This window comes from Onychomys torridus, chromosome 4 (assembly GCF_903995425.1).
Source record: "Onychomys torridus chromosome 4, mOncTor1.1, whole genome shotgun sequence".
Taxonomy (NCBI): domain Eukaryota; kingdom Metazoa; phylum Chordata; class Mammalia; order Rodentia; family Cricetidae; genus Onychomys; species Onychomys torridus.
This window is the reverse complement of record NC_050446.1, coordinates 76,388,465-76,406,506: the sequence shown is the minus strand read 5'-3', so window position 1 is coordinate 76,406,506 and position 18,042 is coordinate 76,388,465. Positions and strand designations below refer to the sequence as shown.

At 46.6% G+C, this 18,042-nt stretch overlaps 1 protein-coding gene across 9 annotated transcripts in view; it reads left to right on the top strand.

Annotated features, from left to right (window-relative positions):
- The window catches only part of Prr5l (proline rich 5 like), a 184,719-nt gene that overhangs the window by 125,476 nt on the left and 41,201 nt on the right, over positions 1-18,042 (top strand). For all 9 annotated transcript variants that reach the window (XM_036183789.1, XM_036183788.1, XM_036183785.1 and 6 more), the window contains 3 exons: positions 1,425-1,706; positions 2,894-2,974; positions 16,972-17,020. In XM_036183789.1, the coding sequence (XP_036039682.1) occupies positions 1,543-1,706; positions 2,894-2,974; positions 16,972-17,020 (294 nt within the window). In that variant the 5' untranslated portion in view covers positions 1,425-1,542. The remainder of the gene's footprint in view (positions 1-1,424; positions 1,707-2,893; positions 2,975-16,971; positions 17,021-18,042) is intronic.

Here is an 18,042-nt window from a genome sequence, read left to right as displayed (position 1 = left end):
CATTGCAAAGCCATCAGAGTCACCAGAGCTTGTTCTTTGCCACAAGGAATAAGATTTGTGTGTGTGTGTGTGTGTGTGTGTGTGTGTGTGTAAGTGGACATTGACCACAGAGAGATTTAGGTATGCATACATGCTAAGCAAGTGCTCTACCTCTGAGTTACATTCTCAGCCCTCTTTTTACTTAAAACAAACAAATGTTTGTTTACTGTTTTTCGAGACAGGGTTCCTCTGTGAAGTTTTGCACCTTTCCTGGATCTTGCGCTGTAGACGAGGCTGGCCTCGAACTCACAGAGATCCTCCTGGCTCTGCCTCCTGAGTGCTGGGATTAAAGGCGTGCGCCACCAATGCCCAGCTAATGTTTCTTTTCTTTTCTTGAGCTGAGGATCGAACCCAGGGCCTTGCGCTTGCTAGGCAAGTGCTCTACCACTGAGCTAAATCCCATACTTTTTATTTAGAGATGAGGGTCTCATTAAGGTATCCAGGTTGACCTTAACACACTCTGTAGCCCAGGAATGCTTTTGATTTTGGATTCTTCTGCTTCAGCCTTCTTGAGTCACCCAGATTACAGGTCTGCACATCATGGCCCTGCTCAGGAACACGATTATATGACCTAACCAGACTGAATTAGTTGGATTTAGAAACGCACAAAGCAAAAGGAAGATCATTCTGGTAAAAGAGAACAAGAATTGGCTTAAAGCCTGGAAAGGGGCCTGGGGCAGGGTGTTAGGACAATGACATGGGACCCATGGGACAGTCCCATGGCCGTCATCTTATCATCTTCCAGTCTCGCAGTGCCTGGAGCTTATAGGCTCAATAAGGATTTATTGAATGAACAGGTACAAGAAGAGTCATTTACCAGAGAGTGTGAGTCCCTGGAAGGGCAGGACCTGGGCCTTAGAGATTTTGAATGCTTGACTGTTACAATGATTGTTATACATCAAACAGTAAACATGTCCTGATGTACTGAATACACACATGGCAGGTAGGAAAAGGATGGCAAGGATGTGCCTGAGAAAAGGAACTCATGACCTGAGACATATTGAATAGCATGTAGTGGCTGATGGGACAGAAGTTAAAAGGTCTTTATTGTCAAGGAAAAGGAGCGTTTACATTTTCTTGAGGCATTCACAAAGTCTGTCTTTCTGTTAGGGCTTGGTGTGTATCTCAGTCATAGAGTACTGGCCCATGCTCTAAGCCCTGGGTCCATGCCTAGCACACATGCATACACAGACACACAGACACACACACACACACATCCACACATCCACACACAGAGGGGGGTCAAGAGCCTCAGTGGCAGTAGAGGCTCTTGCTGTGTCTCTCTGTTAATTGATTTTAGGATCATTTAGCCAGAGAGTCTAGCCAATACCCTTTAGTTCTATGTTTTCAGCCAGGTTCTCAGTAGAGGCTGCCTCTCATTTCAGGTGTTGGCTCAGAGAGGGGTTTTAAAAAAATCCCAGAAGCAGCATTGGGAGAAGCCTTTTCTGTGGGTGGCCAGAAACATCTGGTCCTGAAGACACAGCTCAGTCTTCACCTGGACTTATGACCCGAGGCCCTGCTTCCCTCCTGCCCACTGAGTTCCACAAGATGGGCTCCTTCCGCCGTCCTAGACCACGATTTATGAGCTCCCCCGTGCTCAGTGAGCTGCCCCGCTTCCAGGCTGCTCGGCAGGCTCTGCAGCTGAGTTCCAACTCTGCCTGGAACAGGTAAAGGCCTGTGGGTCCAGCACCACCAGGGAGGGGTCTGGAATGATCTGGGGGTGGGCCGAACATCTGCCACTCAGAGAGCTTTGCTCATGAAGTCTGATCATGGTGCAGATGGTGAATGGGGCGAGCGCCCCTGTTTTCATAGTGAATGAAGCTCACTGTGAGTTCTAGCCTATCAAGGTCAGTTTTGCCAGGCTGGGACCATCGAGTTAGAATTTACAGTTACTGTTCATGCCCCTTAACACCCTACACTGGGTGAGTATCTAAGGGTGGGTGAGTATCTAGGGGTGGGAGTCTTTCAAGTGACCTCATATCACTCATTTCCCCTTTAGGAAGTTTTGGTGCATTTCTGTGCAAAGCTCACTGAGGGGGGTATGCCACAGTCTCTTCCACCTGAGCCACTGGTGCTTGGGAGAGGAGATGCAGCTTTGGAAGGTGTCCCTCAGAGCTTATGAACCAAGCCCTGAGCAGATCAGCCAATCAGCACTGCCCTGTAAGTTTACTGGTTTCCAAATCTGTGCTGGCCTCTGGATAAATGAAAGCATTACTGAATTCTCTGTGTGCTTTTTCAGTGACTGGCCATCCAGCACACTCAGCTGATGCAGCTCAGCAGGCCTGCCTGGAATGTTCTGGCATTCTGAGAATCATTGTCCTTTGTAAAATTCCTCAGCACAGACAAGATTATAATGAGCTCTTCGGCTGATGATTTGGGTGGAGATCCCTGGAGTTGAGTGGAGTTGAACCCTGACTGTGGCCCTTTAAGAGCCTAACTCTCTGCCAGTATACTTCCTTCCCTGGGGTGAAATAAAAGGGTAAAGAAGGGCCATGGAAAATTCTATTCTAAAAAGGCAAACAGTTGCAGTTTCTATGTGAGAAGATGGTGACTTCCTGGTTGTAAGACCAGACAGGGTCAGCTCCTGCTGGCAATGGATGCTTTCTGGATGCTTGTAGACCCCAGCGATGGCAGTTCTCAGAGAGCTGATCCATTGCCTATCTCCATGTGAGCAAGGAAAAGAAGCCCTCTGGGACTTACAAGGGGCCTGGCACTGCCTTGGAATTCTTTTGCCTCAGTCTCCTTAGTATTTCTGGGGCATTAAGGAACGGGGCAGAAGATATGGCTGCTGTTTGAAAAAAATAGCCCCTGGAGGCAGATCTCCTAACTGGGATGTGTTTCTGTCTTTTTGCAGTGTGCAAACAGCTGTGATCAACGTTTTCAAAGGGGGCGGCTTGCAGAGCAATGAGCTGTATGCTCTGAACGAGAACATCAGGTACCTGGCTGGCCAGAACCAGTGCTGTGTTCCCATTAGGAGGCTCAGCGTCCTCCTCACCCACCACCTTGCTTAGTCCTTGCTGCTCCTCTGCTTGCTGTTAAATTGTTGTTGTGGCTGTTGTGTTGAGACCTTTACTATCCAGACTTCTCATTCTGATATGATGCCTATGCTCATGTATATTATGCACTTTGTGCTGGGGGTACAGGTGGATAGATGGTAGCTGGTGCTAATTCTGTAAACATTTATTGAGCACTGTATTAGGCAATATGGCTTAGTGTTTGGAGCCAGATTACTTGAGATTTATACCTGTTAATAAAAGATTTAGTAGCAAATATTAGAGTACGTCCTTGATGGCCAGGTGCTGGAGCAGACATGTGGACCCTGCTTTCCTGGGTTTTGTTTTTGTTATTGTTTTTTTTTTTTTTTAGACAGTTTCAGGTAGCCTACACTGGCTTTGAACTAACTATATAACTGAGGGTGGCCTTGAACTCCTGATCCTCCTGCCTCCACCTCCTGGAGTGCTGGGATTATAAGTATGTGCTACCATCCCTGGCTTATAAAATGTCCAGGGCCTCTTGTACAGTAGGTGAGCATTCTATCCACTGATCCACATCCTCAACTCACCTTCTTGGAATGTACAGTCTGATGGGAAGATGATCATCAGTCAACCATTCACAGGCTGTTGACATAGCTGATATGATGAAAGCATGTTCATATGACTTGGGCTTGCCACGAGTCCAGGGACAGTGGAAGTGATGCTTCTGCTGTGATCTGAAGGTCAGGAGGGATTCATTAGCGGAAGAAGGCTCCAGTGGGGAGAAATCAGCAGGTGCACAGGCCCTGTGCTTGCAGTGAAAGAGAGCCTAAGTACATAGGTGCTGGAGGTGGGGTCGTGGCACAGTTGGGTTTGTGTCTTGTTGAAAGGAGAGAGGAAACAGGGCTCAGAGTCACAGGCTCAGCTGGGGCTAGGAAGTTGAATTAGCCAGGCTTTTAGTTCCTCTCTGGGTATGTTAAATGCAGAACATCTAGGCTAAAGACCCAGCCCTGCAGTGGGTTAACAAGAAACAAGGCTATTGTTCAAGCCTTGTTTACGTTGAATCAGGTCTGTGGTGAGGTCAGCTGGGTGTTGAAGAGCTCTGTTTTCATTCAAGCCTGTTCAGCACATAAGCAAACGGTTGTGTTACATTTCTACCTATGGACTTGAATTTCATGTCACAATTACATAAATGTGAAAAGAGACAAAAGAGACCGTCTAGCCCAAGGCCTCATTTTACAGGGAAGGAGAGTGAGGTCCCGAGGAGGTATGGTGTCAGGGGCAAAGCTGGGTCACCAGCCTCAGACTTACAAGAAAGAGCCCAGCTTACTCCAAGCACTGAGTTCCTCAGCCCCCAGTGGAAATATAAATAAATAATCCAACGGCTCAGGAATGTGCTAATTGTTTCTCACTTCAAGACACGGATCCTGACATTGTACTTCAAAGATCTTTGTGGGCAGCTAAGAAGGTGGGAGCCAACTCTGATGTCACCTGCCCCCATACCTCAGGGAAGCAAGCAGCCCCTAGGTGCCAAGGGGCCTTCTGAATGGGGAGGCCAGCCGGGGAGCATGCAGAGATGCTCCCAAAAAACCTGAAATTAAATTTTTTTTAATGTAAAATTTCCTCTTATTTTTATTTGTTTTAAAATTTATTTCAGGGTCTCACTATGTAGCTTTGGCTTTCCTGAAACCCACTATGTAGACCCAACTGCCTTCAAACCCTCAGAGATCTGCCTGCCTCTGCCTCCTGAGTACTGGAATTAAAGGCATGAGCCACTATGCCCAGCTCTTTTACAATTTTAAGCTTTATTATTATTTTTTTCATTATTTTTTTCATTGGTGTATCTGACTTTCAAAGTTTTTTTTTTTTTAAATGTAAATTTCTCTAAGTTTTGGTGCAGAACTCACAAAACACCTCTGGTCTGAGTGTGGCTAACAATCTACCCATCACTAAGAAGGGCCATAGTGTGTATGGAATGACATTTATGTTGCTGAAATGTGTTGTGTCCTAGACAACTTGAGGAATCTCTTATGTACCCACATAGCTATCTCCTCATTATGTAATTTATAGATGAGAAAATCATGAGTGAGAGAAACCACATGTCCTTTTTAGGATTGCACAACTGTAAAAGTAGGTCCCGATTTGAACTCCTGCCTGAACACCTGCATCTGAAATCCACACTAGTTTCCTTGGGTTAATGTGACAACTACCACAGACAGAGGGGCTTAAACAACAGGAATCTATTTCTTTATGTTCTGGAGCCCAGAGGCCCAAAGTCAAGGTGCTGACCAGCTCAGGTTCTGGTGTTAGCTAGCTCGTGATCAACACCTCACTGTGAGCTCACATGACCTCTTCTTTGTACGTTCAAAGGTGGAAAGCCAGCAAATCCCTAAGAAGGACATGGGTCTACCTTGAGGATTGTAGCTGACCCAGCATACTATCATGTGGAGGGTCAGGGCTTAGACACAGGAACTGAGGGGTGGTGTGCACAGTAGAGCACACAGGGAAACCTTCGCTCTGTACCACATGGTGGTGTCTGGAAGCAGTCTCCTACTGGGAAGATGGTAAAGCTAATGTCCATGACGTTTCCCCCGCTTTAGTTTCTTTCACGGGCCTTGATGAGCACATCGCTTACTGTGTGATGATTCTACCCCACCCCCCACCCCCAAGAAACAATGACCCTCCAGATATTCTCTACAGTTTAGGGGTACCACCAAAGGTTCTCGGTCTTCAGCCTGGTGGGAACTATAGGGATTGGTGTTTGGAACAACAGCCTGGGTATGAGTTCAGCCTAGAATAAGCTGTAGCTTTTAGAATGCCGAGCTTGGCCTCTGTTCACCTCTGGGAGGTCTACTCTTTGGCTTCTCCAACCTAGTGGCTGCAGTAGAGGCAGGCCTCCCTAATACAGAGACACAGAGTAGACCTGGGAAGATGAAGCATCTTCCAGGCATATATGTGACCTGGTGTCTTAGTTATTATTCTATTGCTGTGAACAGACATGACCAAGGCAGTGTTTATAAAGGAAAACATCTAATTGGGGGCTTGCTTACAGTTTCAGAGGGTTAGTCCATGATGTCATGACAGGAAGCAGACAGGCATGGTGCAGGAGGAGTAGCTGAGTGCTTTACATTCTGATCTATAAGCAGCAGGCAGAGAGACACTGGGCCTGACATGGGCTTTTGAAACCTCAAAGCCCAACCCTAGTTGCACACCTCCAACAAGGCCACACCTCCTAATCTTTCTAAACAGTTCCACTGACTGGGGACCAAACATGCAAACATATGAGCCTCTGGGGCCATTCCCATTCAAACCACCATACCTGGACATCTCAAACTGCATAATGCAAGCCACTCAATATGTTCCATATCTGCAAGTATCCGCAGACACAGCCGCTCCATGGATCTCAGCACTGAAGTGGATATGTCTCTCTCCCCACAATCTCACAGACACAGGGCTTTGAATTTCCTTTTTCTTCTCCTAAGCCCTGATTGCAGGACAGATCTATACGTTTAACAGACTGGAGGGCCTAAAGGTGACAACACAGGACAGTAGGAATGTTGGAAAGAGGATGTGGTAGGAGGGAAGGCTGAGTTGTCCCCAACCTCATTCTTCAGTTAATCTTGACATTCCTACTATGTGGCATTATCTGTTCTAGGCACGATAGAATGCTTTAATATAAGAAAGCCAAACACCACTGATTTCAGAGCCCTACAGATCAAGACTAGTTAAGCCCCATGAGCTTGGGGAAGTTGCTTAATTTTTCTCTGTCTGTTTTTCATTTCATAAAATGTGGGTGATAGTAGCACCAACTTCATGGCAGTTGTGGGGATTGTGACCTTGCTGAAGTAGCCTTAGTACAAAGTCTGATACAGAAGAATGTTTCATGAATGTTGGGCATGCTCTATGCTGTTATGGTATGCACTTGGGAACAGTGCTGTGTTAAGTGCTGTGAAGGATCCCACAGGGTAGTGTGATGAATTGTCCTAGGGATAGAATGAGCATGACATTTCCCCAATGTTTTGGATGAGGTGAGCTCACTGAACTTGAGAGTTGAATGGACTGCTCAGAGTTTGCTTGGAACTAAAGTTTGGGTGAAGCTGAGTTCTTCCAAGGACAGACAGTTATTTCTTCTTTCTGTGGCGACCAAATCTAAGAGGAAATGACTCTTTTAGTTCTCCGTTCTATTCAGCCAAGCCTTTTGATGATCACCCAAGTCTAGTGTCAAAACCTGAATCCTCTCCCTTGGGTCTGATCCTAGCCAGGCTTGGTCCCCTTTTCCACTCCACTTTCCCTTCCTCCCCTACCTCTCCTCTCTCTCTCTCTCTCTCTCTCTCTCTCTCTCTCTCTCTCTCTCTCTCTCTTGTGTGTGTATGTGTGTGTGTGTGTGTGTGTGTGTGTGTGTGTGTGTGTGTGTGTGTGTGTGTATATGTATACACTTGATGGGTGGCCAGAGATATATATATCAGTGTCTTATTACTTTTCCTTATTTATGGCCTCCTTGGGCACCTGCACAAATGTAGTACACACACACACACACACACACACACACACACTCACACGGATTAGGGTTTTAAGCTTGTTTTTGAGACCCTGAACCCAGGATATACCTATTTGACTGAGCTGGGTGACCAGTGAGATCTAGGAAACCACCCCAATCCCAATGCTGGCATTACAGACCCACACCACCTTGCTCAGCTCTTATGTGGGTCTTGGGATACAAATCAGATCCTCATGTTTGCGCAGTGGGCATTTTCCTGACAGCTTCCCATGGCCCTCTTTCTGACAATATAGTTGAGATGCACCTGGGAGGAGTGGATACTTGCAAGGGGGAGCCAATGTGCAAGATGGCCGAAAGTCAGGTGTTTGTGTAACTGGATCTTACAATGCAGTCATTGCAAATGTTGGCCCTTTTTAAAGATGTATCATTGAAGACATTATCTTTGTAGATAGGCTTTGAAGTTTGTACAGGAAAGAACTTGGGTCCAAGTGTGCCTATGTTCTAAAACATAATATTGAATTTATAGGAAAGTATTTCCAGACCTTAGGAGAAAGTCCATCTACAACAGAGTGGCCAATTTTCCCCAGATTAAAGTCAAGGCACTTGTTTTGTCAATATGAAAGCCATAAATCAGGATAGTTTCTATTTGCAACTGCCTTAGGAAACAGAACATGATTCGATATCTTCAAAGGCAAGGGGATGACCTTTCTGAATAGACTTATTTTGACCAGAATGCCAGTCATCACTGTCCACAGTGCTGGCTCAACCACACACTTTCCTGGAGCTCGGACGTGGCATGTAACACTCCAGCCTCACCCCTGACGGGAGGTCTGAGTTTCAGAAATCTTCTGGAAGCAGGGGTGGCTGAGTCCTGATGTGGATCACATTCTTCCTCAGCAGACAGCGTTTTTTTACTCTTATCTGGCCCACAAGAAGAGTGAGAAAATTAAGATTGATAGTCATTGGTTTTTATGAGAACCTGGGTTGGGGTTCAAGACAGAGGGATAATTGGTGCTGTAATCCACTTATTGAATGTTTGTGGTGGGCTCTGCCAGGTCTCTGACCTGTTCTGGGGCAGCCATTGAGACGGGTGACTCAGAGCTTGCACCAGAAAAGAGCTAGACAGGGAGTTGTCATCTGCTCTTTTAAGTGGGGTGGCAGCAGATGGGCACATCATTAGATTGGGGACAGGGTTGATTCCTAAGTTGGAATCTGAGGATTGAGCAGGTGGCAATCAGGTACACGGTTAGCTGAGGATGAAATTGTCTTTCCATTTCTCACCCTGTGCTCTTAGCTCCCAAGGAGGACTTTTTCTCTGCAGAAATAAGTACTCAGAGCGAAGGATTTTTGGAAGCTGGAGATGAGCTAGTTGCAAATGGGAGCAGCTGGCCCAAGGCAGGAAATGGACATTTTCATTCTCTCTCCAATCACATCACTTCTGTTCTTGAGGAGGAAGGTGTTGGCATAAAGGGAACCCCGAGTTATTTAGGAGAGGAAGCTCCAATGACTGTTTGCTCTCTGGCAGGTCTGGGGTGAGACTACCGTCTGAGGAGTCAGTTGGCTGCTCGAATCCCATAGAGAACTCCACCTTAGAGGTCCCCATCTCTCTGAGCCTGCTGACCTTAGTGGGAATCACAGCTGGGAAAAGCTTTACCAAGGGATGGGAATTGGGGGAGCCTAAGTCCCACCCAAGGGTGGCTGATGGCACTGACGTCAGTGTAAGGCACGATGCCCTGAGGCAATGATCGTAGCAGGTGCCTGCCAGGCACAGTGTGCCACCCTTCTAAGGCTGTGTGTATATACTCACTCTTGTACACGTGTCATGTCTAGGAGATGGATGTTGTCTCCCTGTTGTGTTGATGAGGAAGTACAGGTGCACAGAAGTGGACTAGCTGACTGGGGTCATCTCTGCAGAAAGTGTTGGGATTTAAACTCAGCCCGCCATGTTGTCAGAAGATGCTAGAGTCCCATAGCACAAACGGCCACACTTGACACCTGGATGTGGCTTCACTGATTAATAGATCTTGTCTTTAAAATTAAAACCCTAGTTTGGGAGGAACTAAGATAGGTCTGCCTTTACTTTTCTTTGTTTTTGAGATAGGTTTCATCATAGCCCCAGCTAGCCTGGAACTCGTGTTGTAGACCAGGCTGGCCTCAGACTGTCAGAGATCCACCTGGCTTTGCCTGCCACATCCTGGATTGACAACATGTATATCACCAGGCTGGGCTCTTGAGGGCTGGCTGCCTTGTGAGCTTTTTGGGTCTGCCTGATCTTGTGTTGGCCCCTTCTGCTGCAGTTGAGAAACAGCCATCTTTGGGGGACAGGAAAGTCCTTAACAAGAAGTGCCAACTGGGAACCAGTGCAGCTGTGTTGGTCTGAATATTGTTTAGAAATCTACCCTTCTTCCCTAAAATTCAAAGTTTCTAGACTTTCTGGAAAGTTCCAATCTGGCTGTATTAGACCCTCAGCTTGGCCTAGGGTCTGAGACTTACCTGCTTGTTTTAGAGGCATTTTCCTCAGCCCTCAATGATCATATTTCATCTTTCCCCAGCTTGCCTTCTTCCTCTGTAGACATGGTGTACCACCTTCATTTGATTTCTTTGAGCATTAGTCTCCACAGGCAGAGGAGGGCAACCTAGGAGACTCCCACCTGGGAGGCTGTTGGAACATTCAAGTGTGTGAAAGGTGTATCCTACACCTCATAATTAGGAGTTTAGCATGTGCATGTTATTGGGTGTTTCTTTGCTCCTCAGTGTTCCTACTGAGGTGCAGACAGAGATGTGTGGAACTGGTAGCACTGCACCCCATTTAGGGATAATAACTCCAGTGTATCCCAGTGGAATAGGCCAAAGGACCTTGAAAGGTGAGCTTTCTCATGCTACTACTTAAAAGGCTGCTGCCACCAAACTAGTCCTGTTGTAGCTGCTAGGTGGGGTTCTGCAGAGGTAGAACGGTCAGGATGGATGGACACAGCTGTGGCATCTGGTTTGGAGCCCTGCCTGGAGGGCCTCGCTGCTCCTGGATTTTGAAGCAGTTGAGGTGGGTCCCATAAAGGGACCTAGGGAGAACTTGGGGTGGCCAAATATTTAACACCCAGCATTACTCTCTTGACCCATCCAGGCTGGATGGCAGTACTTGTTGCAAGTGGAATGTTAACCTGGGGAGACATAAAGCCAGCTGACAAGCAGAGGGACTTGACTGTCCTGCTCCTCCACCCCTCTTATCCATGCAGCGGGGATGGTGGCTGGTGATTCAGAGTGCTTCTCAGAATCCCTCCTGCCCAGCGGCGCCTCTGCTGGCTGGAACCCAGCTTTGGAGCTGCCCACTTTACCTCCAAGCCAACATGAGCGGAGACTGTTGACAGCATGGTGTGAGGAGGAGATCAAGGGTCTGTGTAATCACCGGAAGCCCTGTGAACCGGAGGGGCGGCTCAGCTGCACAGCCTGGGCCGGGATGGGTGTGTGACACAGTGTAGCCCAGTAACTTCTTCCCCTTTTCCCTCTGCTGTGGCTCCTTTTGACTTCAAACTGAACTTCATGCTATTTCTGCTTTCACGGGGCTCACATGTCCCACATAAACGTTTCCTTCCCATTGCTCAGCTGCTTGTGGTGGGGTGGCTGTGAGCGGAACCCTGCTGTCAAATGAAGCAGGGTCTGGGAATGTGAAACTGATGATGTGGGCGTGACCCGGACCAAAAGGCCCTTTCACGTCAGCCTCCTGCCACAGCAACCCTTCCCCACATGAGTCCTACCCTTTAACCCTTTGAGTGCTGTGCTCTGGGGTCTACCATGCTGTGCCATTCACAGGTTTCCCAGGTCCTAAATCTGAGGCTGGGGTAGGCCTGCCTGCTATATCCTGGGCAGGAGTCAAGAGAAGGGTGGGCTCATAGTGCTGTTGTAGGCTTCAGGGTCGGGCAGACCTGGTGGAATCCTCATGACTAACCTTTGCCAAGCCAGGAGCTCATCCACACAATCATCTCAAAGATAAACTCACTTCCTTCTTGTGGTCATGCTGCTCTGGGGATCTCACTACCCACACATTCTCTGAGGACCAGGAGGAGGAGAGTCGGGTACATTTGCTTGCTTACTGCTGTCGGTAGCAGGGAAGTGGCCATCAATATTCAGACCTAGACAGCGGCTTCCAAGTTTAATGAGCTGCTGTATCCGAGGTCAGCTTCTTGGTCACAAGCGTGGCTGTTCCTGCGCCTCTGCAGACACTGCTTAGGCTAAAATTCAAGAATACAAATGTTGTGCATATCAGGGCTTGACACACGTGAATAGCAAATCGACTTATAAAAAGAGACACCATCCTAGGTACAGTTTGTCCTTATTCCTTATTATTTTAATAATGTGTTCCAGCAAATAATTGCATTTCTGTTGACAAGGAAGAAACTTTAGGAAAACTTGGAAAAGTAGAGAAGGTAGATTGCAAGATTCTGAGCCGTGTAGGAACCTGTGCCTAGGTACTGGGAACCTCCTCTTCCTATGCTTTATTCATGAACTCAATAAACTTGGTGATCCAGAGTGTGGCGAAGGTGGGAGTGGGGTTATCCTGCTGTGATTTGGACCCGGCGCTCTCATACCGTGATTCTGTGTGTGTGTGTGTGTGTGTGTGTGTGTGTGTGTGTGTGTGTGTGTGGCTGTGTGTGTACCTCTGTGTGTGTTTACGTATGTCTGTGTGTATGTGTGCCTGTGTGTGTGTCTGTGTTTTCATATGCGATATGCCAGCACACACCTATGTGAGCACCAGAGGACAACCTTGGGTGTCATTTCTTAGAAGTCATCCATTTTGTCTGGCCAGCGAGTCCCCCTCTGGGGTGGGGAGGGCTGCCTGTCCCCACTTCCTCAGTTCTGGGGTTACAAGTGCATGCCACTTGTTTTTTTGGTTTGTTTTTTTAACTTGGGTTCTAGGGTTCCAACTTGGGCCCCCAGACCACTTTTTAAAGAAATCTCAGCTTTTGAATGAGGGAGTGGCCAGGAAGAAGAAAACCTTTGTTTGAGTTTTTTCCTTTCCTTCTTTTCACGAGCATCATATCCAACACCTAACAGGTTTCTAGTAAATTATTGTGGACCAAATAATTAATTAGCAGGCTTCCTATTCTCTCTGCCAGCTGTTCTTCTCTGTCTTAGTGGGAGGGTGTACAGATGTGCCCGTACGAGGGACCATGTCCACTAGATTCCACTGAAGATGGTACTGTTACCTGAGTTAGGGGCTCTGGCTGCCCGAACAAGCTAGACCTGTCATCGACAGCTAATTTAAAAAGTAAGTAATGGTGAAAAGCAGAAAAGGGAGATTAATTTAATAGTCATGTTGAAAAGGGAGCAAAGAAAAGCCAGGCATGGTTTTAGTCCCAGCACTAGGGAGGCAGAGGCAGGAGGATCTTTGAGTTCGAGGCCAGCCTACCCTGGTCTACAAAGCAAGTACTTGGACAGCTAGGACTGTTACACAGAGAAACCCTGTCTCAAAAACAAAACAAAACAAACAAACAAAAAACCAACAACAAAAACACACCAAAAAAACCCAAAAAACCAAACAAAACAAAACAAAAACCACAAAACAAACAAAAAGAAGAAGAGGAAGAAGGAGCAAAGAGATCTAGTGACTCCCCAAGTCCATCTTTGGGGTCCTGGCATAAGATTTATTTAGGCTGAAATAGAAGGCCAGAGGTATGCATAATTAAGCAGTCTTGTTGAAGGTCCTGTCCATCACTGACTCATCATTGTCTCAGCCCCAAACTGTCCTATAAGATGGTCTCAAAAGTTGACAAACTACATGCACTCTCTTTCTGGGAGACAAGTAACCCTTTGGCTGGCACCAGGGTTCAGCACTTTCTTTATTTGAACATGGCATTCCTGGGGAATTTCCAGTTTCTTGGGGACTACTGCTTCAATAGTCTGATGGGATATGGGACATGTATATGTGTATGTGCGAGTGTCTCTTTCAAATGTATTTATGGCCAGGGTGGTTATAGAATGAGCTGGGACTGAGAAAGAACTTCTGACTCTCAGTTTGGCTGAGTAGAGACTTTTTTAGAGGTGTCCTCTCCTTGTTAGACAAGGACAAGCAAATTGATGGTGCAGAGGCAGCTGTGTAACCCGACTTGCTATGGTCTACCCACAGGTTGACCAGCTGGCACTGCTCCTGGCCCCTGGCCCTGGCCCTCTGTGTTCCCGTGGATCAGTGATTCTCAAGTTTCCAGTCCAGGCAGGGCTGGAAGGGCATGTTCTTAGGACTTCCAGGATTCTATCACCTCTATACCTGTCTGCTTCCTGATATTGTTCCCTTACTTGGAACTTATCTCATAATCCCTTCTTGGGTTTCAGACCATCCTCAGTAAGCTTGGTGAAGGTTACTGTTAATTTTAGAATCATTTTGAATAAGATTGTCTTCATACAGTTCAGAAATGTCATAGTTGTGACTGGAGATTACTCAGTGGTAAGGTGTTGCCATTGAAGCAGATGGACCTGAGTTTGCTCCCCAGTACCCATATGAATAGGTAGGCATGGTGGTGTGCATTTGTAATCACACACAGTACTGGGAAGGCAGAGCCTGGAGGATCCCTAAGACCGCTAGTCATCGAGCCTAATACAATCATTGAGCCAAGGGTCCCAGTGAGAGAGAAAGAACTTGTCTCAAAAAACAAGATGGATGGCTCCCAAGTAACACCCAAGGTTGATCTCTGGTTGTGCCATGCACATGAACACACATGAACATATACCTATGTGCTCACGTGTGTACACACACACACACACACACACACACACACACACACAGGTACACCTTGTAAAAAGGTACAAGGTCGAGAATCTTTACCCCAAGAGTCCATTTCTCATTTCCTCCTTATCAAAGGGAGATGCTATTATAACAGTATCTCATTGAGTAGTCTTCTAGAATATCTCTCTGCGTGTGTAGGAATATACACAGAAGTGCACCTGGTGCCATGGGGCACCTTATTCAAGGACCATAGACTAGGTTAGACTAGGGTAATAAGGTGGTACATCTGTAGGGCCCTGAGTCCCTCTAACTTCAGGGACTATAGTTTGCTAAAGTGTCGTCTGGCCCTACGTAATTTCCTGTCAGAGCTTCAGTGTTCTCCAATCTCTTCCCTGGGGGAAGAAGACACACAGCCTTGTGTTTTTTCTGTGTTATTTTGAAAGTGTTTCATGTGTCTAGAAATCAAGGTGCCTCAAGAATTCACAGCAGCTGTGGTTGCCTGCACAAGACTCATGCAAGTTCAAGCCAGTCAAAATTTCAACATGGATGGGGAAAGGGCTCCTAAGCCTGAGGCCAAGGTGTCATTTGATTATCTCTGAGACATGGGCTAGCTGATAGCACTTGGCTTTTCTACTTTTCCAGAAGCTTATCTTCTTCACCCATGGTCTTCAGACTTGCCAATGGCCACAAAGACTGTCAGGGGGCATTTTTGCCTCTTGGTTGGAAGCAGACCCCTTGCGTCATTCTGCTTTGAAATGTCCTTAGGTGTGGTGCTGGCCACTCTGTTCTGTTTCCAAGGTGTGCTCTCAGGCCAAAGGCTTTTTTTTGAGACAGGGTTTCTCTGTGTAGCTTTGGAGCCTATCCTATCCTGGAACTCACTCTGTCGCCCAGGCTGTCCTGGAACTCACAGAAATCCACCTGCCTGTGCCTCCCGAGTGCTGGGATTAAAGGCGTGCGCCACAACTGCCTGGCCCAAGGGCTTTTTAAAAAGATTTATTCATTTTCTTTTTCTTTTTCTTTTTTCTTTTTTGGAGCTAAGGACTGAACCCAGGGCCTTGCGCTTGCTAGGCTACCACTGAGCCAAATCCCCAACCCCTTCATTGTTATTTTATATATATGAATGTTTGGCTGTATGTATATATATACACCACATGTGTGCCTAGTACCCATGAGATCAGAAGAGGGCATAGGAGCCTCTGGAACTGGTGTTACAGTTATATATTTATGGTATAATCTGGGAGACTGTCTTCTGTGGCCAGGTGACCTAGCAGGCTTTGTTCCACCCCTTACTGTGTTCTTAGACAAAGAGTCCCCTCCTCTGAGCTTCATCTGCAGTGTCTATAAGAAAGGGGTGCAGAATACAGACTCCTGAGCCTCCATGTGGGTGCTGGGAACAGAACCTAGGTCCTCTACAAGAGTCCCAGCTCAATAGCTTTTGATAGGTTTCATCTCTCATCAGACTTGTCCACATCTTGGAGAACCCCTGGGGTGTATTGCTGGGGTGGCTCTTAGATTGCCTGCCATTATGCTGAATCTCAAAATGCTTCATCTACTACCTAGCATGTTTCCTGCTATGGGACAAGGTGGTATTTTCTATGTGTTTCAGCTTTCCCAACTTTTCTGGAAATTTTAAACATGAATGTTTCTCTTTTATTCTGTTCCTAAATTCTTGTTTCCATTTTATGCACACAATGGATGATATATTGCTGTAGTCACTTGTCTGTTCTTCAGGGACATGAGTGAGCATGTTTGGAGGAAAGTTAATACCCAACAAGACTGTCAGAAATTCAAGTATTTGCTCCTTAATAACCATAGCAGGTGCGAAGGGCAATGAGAATGTTGAATTCAGGGAGACTTTGTTCCCTAGAGAAGTTACTGGATTCCAGGAGCCAGTTTTTCTTGTTTTTAGCTTTTTCTCACCTTGTCTGGATCAAATTCAGGATGGATTGGTAGGGATGGGCCCATTATTTATCACAGGGGGAAGAAGGCTGCTGTCCAAATCTCTACTATTGTTAGCACTTAAGATGCTTTGGCATCACCTTGTGAATATGTTTACTAGCATGTTATCTGTCCACATCCTTGGCCTAAGAGTAGAAATTGTGAGAGCAGAAACCTTATGTATCTTCTTCACCTTGGTGGTCTGCGTGCTGGAACAATGTGTGGGAACCTACAGGGCCGCTCAGTAAATGTGTTGCCTAGGTAACCAGAAACCCGGTTCTCACTGTGGTCCCTTTTGTAGATTGCCTCATTACATTTATGATGAATGGTGAGACCACCCCATCATATCGTCAAGGTGAATTTCAAGTCTGGACATCTCTGGAGTTAGAGGAGAGGAGTTGTGGAGTTATAGGAAAAGATGTTCAGTTTGCAGAAGGTCTAGGTTTGAACCTTGGCTCTTGGGTTAATGTGTAGGGTGGGGGTGGGCTTGATTTCTCTATCTATAGTAGTTATAACCATTACCATCTTGTATACACATTGAATCTTTGGATGGGGAATGTATGGAAAGTGTGTTTTAGACTATAAAATGTTTGTAAATGTTATCACTGCAGTAACACTGGAGGTGGGGGCCCTACCAGGACCTAGGAAAAAGTACTTCCCCCTCAGGCCTAGATTCCACCCCTGTGCTACTGGTAAACACATTGTCATCAATGATGAGCCCTTTGTCACTCTCTTTTGGAACTGGTCTTCAGGAGCTGTGATCACACCTACAGCTGCCTGACTATGTTTCTGTGTTTCTCTCTCCCCAGGCGGCTGCTGAAGAGTGAACTTGGATCCTTCATTACAGACTATTTCCAGGTAAGCTCCGTGGGTCCCAACACCCCTCATACTTGAGGTTGACATGCCCGCAGGGGTGTTGACGTGGCACATTTGGATGTACATGAGCTGCAGTGGCTACAGAGGGCTTCTGGGCCAGCTTGGTCACTCATGTTCATGGAGGTCAGGTCCCTTGCAGTCAGTCTCAGGCTCTTGGGTCTCAGGACTCACTTATATTGTTAAAAATCGTTGCTCGTTTGGGTTGCTCTGTCTGTCCTTACCATGAAAGGAACTGTGCCTCAGCAGCTTTATAACGTGTCTCAGTTAACTTACAGAAGAATACATAGCACTTCTGTGAGGGGAAAAAAAGAGTTTCCAGAATAAACCAGAAGTGGGAAGAGTGTTGTTGTTCTTGTGTATGTGCAGACATCTTCACGGCCTGCTTTCTAGAAGACAGTTCTTTCTCTTGTCTGCTTCTTATTCTGTGGGTCAGGTATTGCATATCTCAGGATAGCTGCACTGTCCAGCTCTGGGACACAGGCGGGAAAAGGCAGAATCAACTTACTGTTACAAAGACATAGTTTTTACCCCAGGGGACCCTGAGTCCCACCGCTGCCCTAAGCCCCTCCTGTCCTAAGTGTGGGATTTAATTGGGTTAGATATATGTGTCCTTAGACAGATTATTTCTTGTCACTAAGGCTCCTAGTCTGCTCCATTGAAGGCAGGATTGGATTTGACAGTCTAACTTCCCTTCTGTACACACGTTGTGAGGCTACAAAATCCAAGGTCCTAGGTCTCTGCAAAGGACAGCTTGTAAGCAAGCCATAGACCTAAGCTGCTTCCTTAACTCTAACCAAAGGGAGCTGCTGGGTGACAGGGAGTAACCAACTAGGTGACACTCGCATGAAATCAGTCTCTACTTCTCTCTCATTTGTTTGTGTGGGCTTGGCAAGCTGCTTTCTTTCTGTCTGCCTCAGTTTCCTCGCTTGTGAAGTGAGAACCTCATATTATCTCATTTTGTGGTTCGCATGAAATAATAGTGGTGGAGAACTCAGGCTAGCTAT